Genomic DNA, 8,997 nt, shown 5'->3' with positions numbered 1-8,997 from the left:
GCACATGATTAGTTTATCTTTTTAAAATTCTTGAAAATTAGCATTTCTGTATTTACTATTTAGTTATCAGATAATAATTATATTTTGATTTCCTAAAATACCCCTAAATAATTTTAACTGAAAAATTAGGAAGAGGCGAAGCATAGAAGAATGCAGTGAAGAAGTGCAAAATCGAATCCATTTCTGGAATTGGATCGAATAAGAATGGAGGAAGCCCCTTCTTCAACGAGAAGCATAGCCATAAACGTGAAGTTTGGAGGGAAGACGATACCAACCTCAATCGCATCGGAATCAACCATCAAAGACCTCAAATCACTCCTTCTCTCTTCCACCAACGTTCTGCCACGTGGCCAGAAGCTCATCTTCAAAGGCAAGCAACTAACCAACTAACTAACTAACCGCTTTCACTATCCTTTCCTTTTTTTTTTTCGTTTTTGAATGTATCATAACAAACAGGGAAGGTTCTGGAAGACCACAACACTTTGGGGGCATCCGGTTTGACCAATGGCTCTAAGCTCATGCTTGTTGCTTCACAGGGGTTACATCAAGGGGTATTCTCTTCTCTTGTGTTCTATATGCAATTATTCATTTCTTTCTTTCTTTGCTTTTTGTTGCTAATGGTACTTACTTTAGTAAAAGAAAGAAAGGGGGGATTGATTGTTATGGCTTTAGGGCAATATGATAAATTTTGTGTCTTTCTCTCTTAGAATCAACATGAGAATTGAGAATATGAGACGGTCCTAATACTCTTATAGAGTTTGTTCAATCCCGATATTTGGTTTCAACATGGATGCTCCATTATAGGGTAAAGCTCCCAAGCAATAGGTTCTTTCGTTTCCTCATTTTGAAATACCAACACATGGTCCATTTGAGTGGCAGAATTTTTGACCCCTTAACGTGTGGTCTTGGAAGAGGAGTCTTAGAGCAATACGTGAGTTGTCTCTGTGTGACCTCGAAGTCACGGGTTCAAGCTGTGGAATTGGCTACTGATGCAATTATCAAGTTAGGCTGTCTGCATTACACTCTTTAGGTGCGATCTTTCTTTGGATCTAGTGTTAACGCGGGATGCTTGTGCAAAGGCTGCCCTTTCTAACATGTGTCTTGGGTTTGAGGCATGGGTATGGAGAAATTGTTGTTGGGAGAGGTATGCTCCGTATACGGATTTTAATGCTCAAACAGGATTGATTGCCTCTGGTGTGGTTTTCATCTAAAATGTTTACTCAACTACTTGATTCGACGAAGCATTCAAAGGGGTTTTATTTTTGTGCTATGGAGATAGTATTCAATAGATTTGTTTGTTTGCTTTTGGTAGGCAATAAAACGAAGGGGAAGCTTGCCTTAAACTAGAATTCCTACAGTGCAAGCCATTAACATAGGAACTAGGAAGTTGATAAAAAATGTATATCTTGAAAGGAAATTGTGGTGAAACAAATCAACTAAATTCTAGCATGATTGATCATCACCAATACTGTGTGATTTCATCAGGAAGTTAAATTGTGGCTTCGTCTTGTGGTCATGGGGTGAGAATATATATATATATATATTTTCTGATATGGATGAGTGGCTACACACTACTGGACAAAATAGGAACAAAGATATAAGAGAAAAAATTGGAGTAACACCTATTGTTGGAAAGATAGTAGAATCTCATCTTAAGTAGTTTAGACATGTGACAAGAAGATCGGCAGAGCATTTAGTTAGGAGGGTGGATAAGATGGAAGGTAAACAGGGGGTTGAAAGATAGAGGAAGATCCAAGAAGACCATACATGAGGTGATCAAAGGAGATCTATGTGTAGAATTTCACTGATACATGATAGAGCTCAATGACATCGTTTGATCCATGTGTCCGACTCCATGTAATGGGATAAGGCTTTATTGTTGTTGTTGTTATTGTTTCTACTTCCTATTACACTCAGTAAAATACTAAACTGCAGCATGAAGATTTAAAATTTCTTGTGTAGGAGGGTCCTGTCTTGAAGAAAGCTCAAGTTGTTCCCAAATTGAGGAGAGATAGCCATTCAGGGTCGAGTAATGATGCGAATAAAGTTCCGGTTAAGAACAGGGTGGAACGTTGGAAAGTGACTGGGGTTGTAGCATTGTCTGAATGCAACTTGGAGGTAATAAACAGTTCATGATTTTATCATATATTAATCAAATTATATTGGAAATCTTGGAGTTGGAGCTTAACAATCGATGTATAAGGAAGAGGCACATGTTTAATTTTACTTAATGACATGTTTTTATTTGAAGAATTTTCATATACAGATCCTGTTGTGCAAATAAAATAATCTGGATTTTTTTTCCTGCTTTTGAAAACTATTACCGAAAGGCCTATAATAAAATTTGAGTAGTTCTTTTAAGTTAAGCAAAGGTTATTTGGTGGTTAGTCATTTGAAATTTCTGTCTGCCTTAATTGTGAAAGGAAAGGGAGTAGCAAAAATACAACAATGGCAAAAGGCAACCTAAATAGATTTTTCTTCCTTTCTTTCTTTCCTGCATATGGTATTTAAAATTAAAATTGCTTGTCAATTATTGTTCTTGCATTCTCATTTTCCATAGCAATTTCAATTTAAGTAGGTCATACCTGATGAAGTGTGGGCTTGTGAGTCTTCTGCTCGAGTTCTAGATTGCAACAACAATTCAATCAAAACCGTCCCTTCTGCGATTGCTCATCTTACTGGTCTAGAGGTAAGCTGAACTTCTGTATCCCTTTATAAGTTTTCTGTTTCATCTGCATACAAACATTTTAGAGGAAGTAATGTTTAATTTAACACACCTTGCAACTTTGAAAATTCTGCAGAAACTATTCATTAATGCAAACTGCTTATCGGATGAATCGATTAGCTGGGAAGGATTAACACCTCTGAAGTACCTAACAGTATTATCATTAAACCAGAACAAGTGAGTAGATCATCATTGACGTCCTGGCAACTATTCATCGTGCACTTTTTTTTGTCCTAACTCGCATAGAACAACAAAGAATTTACATCAACTCGTCAAGATTGCATGTATTAGGGATTATCATTTGTTGACTGTCTACTCCATACCATCATAATAGGCCGTAGTTAGTCACGCTCTAAATATGAAGAGGTCAAGGATGTAGGTATTTATGCTCCTAAGTCCTTTCATTATGTTTTTCAAGGTCATCACTCTCAAGTCAACTCGTAAGCTCTTACAAGTTTTACGATTTTATGAGTAAACTCTGAAGTTTACCATTTGAGTTAGTTAGTTAGTTTTTTTTTTTTTCTTAAAGCTCTGCAAGTTTAGGTGAATTTTTGAGTTTAATGGTCTTAAATGTTTCTGCATACTACTAGCATTTTGTCTTAGACTACCAATACCTCTTACCTCGTGTTCTGTTTTAGTATTTAATTCTATGTATCATGTGAAATTCTTAGAAAATTTGTGAGGATGAATCATATTCTGTCTCAAATTTGCCTTATAGATCCTTATGTTGATTGAATTTGATCGGCCCTATATGTATATTTCACATGATTTCTGCAGTTTGACTACTTTGCCGTCTGCACTGGGATCTTTAACCGCCTTAAGGGAACTTCATGTATCCAATAATAAGTTGGTTGGCCTTCCTAGTGAAATTGGGAAGCTTACCCAATTAGAAGTTTTGCGAGTCAACAATAATAGGTACAATACTTAGCTGAAGAATCCGTCTCAACGTTTTTCTTGTTCGGTAACTTCTGTTGTAAAACTGTTCTTAACAAATACTAACACTAAGTTACTTTATCTGTAAATTTTTATTGTATTGATTGGCGTGTCTCTTTTTCTCAGGATGAATATAGTTGGTGAATCTGTAGGGAATTGTCATTCTCTTGTTGAGGTACGGTTGTTTGTTTCAAGTCGTCGTTCTCAATTTGTGATTCCAAAGGGACTACCCAAATAGGTTTGCAAAACTATAACATATAGATGAAATGTACTCTTAAATGCTTATGTAATTTTCTTGTGGCACAGGTTGATTTCTCTTCAAATTTCTTGTCAGAATTGCCAGAGACATTTAGCAGTTTTAAGAATTTGAAGGTGTCCTATTTTCCCCATTTTGGCCTTATAAAACAAGAAACAGTGTTCTTTCTCCCTTGCTTCATCATCAACTTTTCATGTTATTTATGATTGGACATTAGGAACTTTAATTATATGCTGTTAGCCTGTTACTGTTTCATTCTTGCAAGTCTGTACTACTTTGAGGTATTAAATGAAGCTCTTTATTCTATACTCTACTTCACAAATGGTTGGTTATAAATACCTTTTCACATAATTTTATAAACAGTGGATTACCACATACTAAACCATGCATATACACCCTTTATGCTGCCATTAAAGACAGTTTGTTCTTTTCAGTATTACATGATTTCCCCTTTTATATAACCATTACAGGCATCAAAATAAAAATGGATTTGACATCTATATTACTAACTTTCTCCACTTTTACCACCATGCAGGCTTTGTATCTGAGTAACAATGCGATGAAATCTCTTCCTTCTAAACTATTCAAGACTTGCCTTCAGCTCTCTACGCTGGATCTCCACAACACAGAAATTACCATCGATATTCTTCGCCAGGTCTGAACATCTTTCTTATTTCTTTTAATCAAACATATATATGATAAGGCACAAATGTATTCTATGAGAGGGAATTCTGACGTCGTTTGATCTATGATAGCCGATCCCACTGCTGGGATAAGATTTGTTGGTATTATCTTTTTAAAATGGAAGCTTATCATAGTTCTGTTAGTTCTTTGGATCATGGAATTCCTAAGAAACAGAGTTGCAATATGCTGGGATTTTCTTGCAGTTTGAAGGATGGGATGATTTCGATGAGCGCCGCCGCAATAAACATCAGAAACAACTGGATTTCAGGGTTGGAGTTTCCAGAGATTTTGATGAAGGTGCTGATAAGAACTAAGTAGAAATTGTTTGTCAGTTACAACAGATAATCCCTCATGAAGAGATCATTCATGTGTAAACTTTGGCTGCCCTCTGGTGGCAGATTGGAAATTTATGATATCCAATTTGTGATGTATTGAAAATTTTCTCCATATTTTTATTTTTAATCGATATGTTAGTTTTGATTGAAAAATATTTCTCTCTTGTTTTTCATTTTTCTAAACTTTTTTTTTTTTTATATTTGAAATAGAATGAAAAATAAAATGATATTTTATATAACATGTAGTTGCTAAATTTCATCTTTTATTATGATGAGAGGTTATACATGATTAAATCACATGACAAATTCGAATAAAATAATTTATACTTCATTGAAATAATGGATAAAAACAGACAAAAACAAGATTGTGCATTATTCTTTTAGTCTATCTTATGTATATACTTTTTGTCTTTTTAAACCAAATTAAAATATGAATTTAAATAAGTCATTCTACTATTTCTCTAATCATTAATTACTTCACAATGTAACAAGTAGTTAGAATTGTACCCAAGAAAGTTCTAGTTTTGTTCGGTATGTGTTAGATGGTACTTTAAATGATGACCTAATATGGGGGAACACATGGACATGGCGAAAATTATGCAAAGACAAAACAAAACAAATGAAGAATATATAAAAACATAGATATGAGAAGAAAATTAAAGTATATAAGAACTATTCGATATAACTCGCAAAATGTATTGGATGTTCTTGAGTTTTTACTTTTTACTATACAAATTTAGAAGGTAAATCAATATTCTAAAGTAAAAGCAGAAAACATAACTGTCTTCAATCTGCTTCTTTCAGGTCACACATCATGAAATCAGTTGTCCAAGTTGGTGCACTCCTGATTCTCTTTATCTAACTGTATTCTTTATCTATCAATTATGTTAAATATCCTTTTCTAAAAGATGAATATTATATAACCTTTAAAAAAGGTTTTTAGAAAAAAATTTCAAATATTTTGTGTTATGAAAAAAATTGGCAACATATTAAAGAATATTTTTTCCATGAGGTAATGACAACCAAACACGCACGATATTCTCCGTTTCAAACTTTTCAGTTCAATTCAATGTGTAGAAACTAGAAAGTATAATTTAACTTAGGAAAATTCTACCGTGCTTATGAACGTTTTCAGCATAGTATGCTGACTTTGCGTGGCAATATGAAAGATCGACCATGCATAATTTTAAATTTTATATTCAATTTATTAAATTATCTTTAATTTTATTACTTTTTCAAAATTATTAATTTATACTTTTATTATGTTCATGTTTTAGCGATTTTTAGCAAATCGAAGGTGGTTCGATATTTAATGGTCTGGGTTTGATATCTAATTCTTGTTTTATTATATTATTAATGTTTTATCGATATTTAATTAGGTCCTGTACTTTTTTTCTTTTAATCGAGTCCTTGCACCAATTTTTTTTTAATTAGGTCTCTACACTTTTTTTTTCTTTTATTTGGGTCCCTATACCAATTTTTTTTTTGTTAGTTAGGTCCCTATAAAATTAAGCTAATTACTGCTAAGAGGGACCTAATTGAAAAAGAAAATTTGGTGCAAGGACCTAATGAAAAAAAAAGTACAAAAACCTAATTAAAAATTTCGTAAAACTATAGGAACCAATAAAATAATTAAATAAATTAAAAATTTTACAAAACTATAAAAACCAATAAAATAATTAAATTTTTTTTAAATATTTTATTTAATTTAAATTTATAAATTTTATACATTCTAAAATTTAAATAACTTATAAAATTTTTATATTTATTTTTAAATATTTTTTATTCTTAATTTTTAAATTATCTTATCAACTAATTATAAAACTAATTACCATGCATAATTACTCTTGCAGAACAGGATGCTTCTCCTGTTCCGTCCCACAACCATTCCCACCCCCACGTGTTGATCTTTTATATTGCCACGCAAAGTCAGCATACTATGCTGAAAACGTTTGTAAGCACGGTAGCATTTCCCACTTACTTATTAGTTTTGTATTGTGAAGCCCACATAATGTGACATAATGTGACAAACTATATCTTTCTAGTGGAAGAATCTTCCAGCCTTTTGTCAAGTTTCGAATCCAAAGTCTTGGGTACAATTCAACCGGTGCAGAATTTGTTATTCAGAAGGCAGCAAAGCAAAGGACTATCCTATATTTTAGTTGTCCAAATTCTTTCCCTGTAAAATGAGACAGCACCACCCAAAACTTTGGAAGAGTCTGCTCAAAGTAAACAATAAACCTAGCTAGCAATGGAAGTGTATTTCAATTCATGTATGAACCGTGGTATGGTCTACAAATGTTGTGTGTCCACTATGAATATGGAGCACTAGTGTCATGTCTTTTCCTTACCCTAAGTCTACTGTAAGATGCAAGTACCTAACGGAAATAAACGGATACCAGGGGGATGTCAATATCATTACCATCATCATCATCACAGGCCACCACGACATCAACGTGGCTACGGTATGGTGGAATCTCCAACCTGGCCACATCCCTTGCCAAATCTGCTACTTTTCTATCCATTCGGTCTTTGAACTTGTTGAAGATACTATTATAGAGCATGCTACTCCCACATGAAATACTATATGCATTTAATCCCTTCGCCTTGAGCCAATGAAGGAGCTCCCTGAGGGTAGGATTCTCGTTTAGAACCCATCTGTCCCAAATTGTCCAGTTCATATCCTGATGCTTCATAACCTTTGGAGGAACTGGCTCAGCCATTGAAAACAGAGGCAGAGCTAGGTTAGCAAATGTGTTTCTGTAATCTTCCACTTTGTGTCTTCCATCCAAGACTTTGTAAAGCTCCAAGCAGACAAGACCAGTAGCCATAGCAGTTGAGGTTGCAATTGCGGGAATGATCCGTCCGGCGATGAACTTGGCTTTCAGCTTGTCAACCTCGGGAATGCTGTAATTCCGTGCCCTCATATTGGCAAGCCCAGCTATAACATCCATATGGTAGTTTGTATCATCATCCTGCAATTTTAGATCAGAATTTGGTTAGTTAATACCGATTCTAAGCAACCGCAAACTCAAACCTCCACCTCCTATTCACTAATATATGAAACCATAAAATTTAAAAAGCACAACATCCACTTGCTCGAAACATATTTTTCATCAATTTAAATGACAATTTAGAGAATCAAGTATACATTATTTTTTCCACCATCATCCCATGATATCTCTCTACCAACCAAACTTTGCAAGAGCACTTAGTGAAAAGAGTTTAGATATACACATTTTTGCTATACGTGAATTCACTGCTAATTATAAATATAGGTTTAGCAGGAGGCAAGGCTGCAAGGAGCATCATGGTAAAAGTCAAATAAAGCAAGGTATTATGAAGAGGACAAAATACCTTCTCAAATTGTATTGGTTTCATCCTGAACTCTGGTGGCAAATTTGCTCGGCACCTCTCTAACTTGATTATTATATCATCGATAACAACTGCATCGTCTATGGAAGCAGTAGAGAGACTGGTGGCCTTCTCATCTGTCACTATATTCACATCTTTCTTAGGCTGAAAATCAGGTACTATCACTTTATCAACTGCTTCAGCCAACTTTGTAGGGTTCTTTCCCCAGTCGGGGATTGGGATATCAAAACTCTCTGCTCGTAAAATAGCAGCTGCCATCACAAAATGTACGTGACCTGCATCAGAGGCTGAGAACTGTAGTGGATGGGGAAATCTTTTCGGTGCAGACCAGAATGGAGATCCAGTGCTGGTTTGAGCATCTTCGGGAAAAGTATATATTAACTGCTTCACCCGGTTAGCAAAATAATCTTCAAACCTGTGTGTGAACAGAAAAGATTGATGAGTGAAGTCCACAGAAACACTAATATGCTAAAACACATTACTGCTAGTCTGTTAGTGATTAGAAGGAGCAAATATATGCATATAACTAACATACTTTAGGCGAGCCCAAGTAATACAGTCTTCAAAAGTTTCACACTTGTCCCTGTCCAGGCACTCAAGAACACGCTCCAGGTTATCCCTTGCTTGAGCATCACCAGCATTCCTCATTCCATTAGTATATTCGTTGGGATTAGACAAATAGGCATTCA

General features: G+C 34.6%; 2 protein-coding genes across 3 annotated transcripts in view; one reads left to right on the top strand and one right to left on the bottom strand.

Annotated features, from left to right (window-relative positions):
* LOC107647647 (LRR repeats and ubiquitin-like domain-containing protein At2g30105) lies at positions 111-5,080 on the top strand. Its single transcript, XM_016351736.2, has 10 exons — positions 111-370; positions 457-551; positions 1,963-2,118; positions 2,579-2,689; positions 2,802-2,902; positions 3,503-3,640; positions 3,785-3,833; positions 3,965-4,030; positions 4,450-4,569; positions 4,802-5,080. Exons 1-10 carry the CDS (start codon positions 205-207, stop codon positions 4,910-4,912), a joined length of 1,113 nt encoding a protein of 370 aa, XP_016207222.1. The 5' UTR covers positions 111-204; the 3' UTR covers positions 4,913-5,080.
* Positions 7,285-8,997, bottom strand: part of LOC107647438 (ubiquitin-activating enzyme E1 1) — a 7,363-nt gene continuing 5,650 nt past the window's right edge. For both annotated transcript variants that reach the window (XM_016351585.2, XM_016351533.2), the window contains exons 6-8: positions 8,844-8,997; positions 8,291-8,723; positions 7,285-7,908 (exon numbers count right to left, since the gene is read on the bottom strand). In XM_016351585.2, the coding sequence (XP_016207071.1) occupies positions 7,312-7,908; positions 8,291-8,723; positions 8,844-8,997 (1,184 nt within the window). In that variant the 3' untranslated portion in view covers positions 7,285-7,311. The remainder of the gene's footprint in view (positions 7,909-8,290; positions 8,724-8,843) is intronic.

The sequence above is a fragment of the Arachis ipaensis genome, chromosome B01, assembly GCF_000816755.2.
Source record: "Arachis ipaensis cultivar K30076 chromosome B01, Araip1.1, whole genome shotgun sequence".
Lineage (NCBI taxonomy): Eukaryota > Viridiplantae > Streptophyta > Magnoliopsida > Fabales > Fabaceae > Arachis > Arachis ipaensis.
This window is presented reverse-complemented; position numbering and strand designations above follow the sequence as displayed.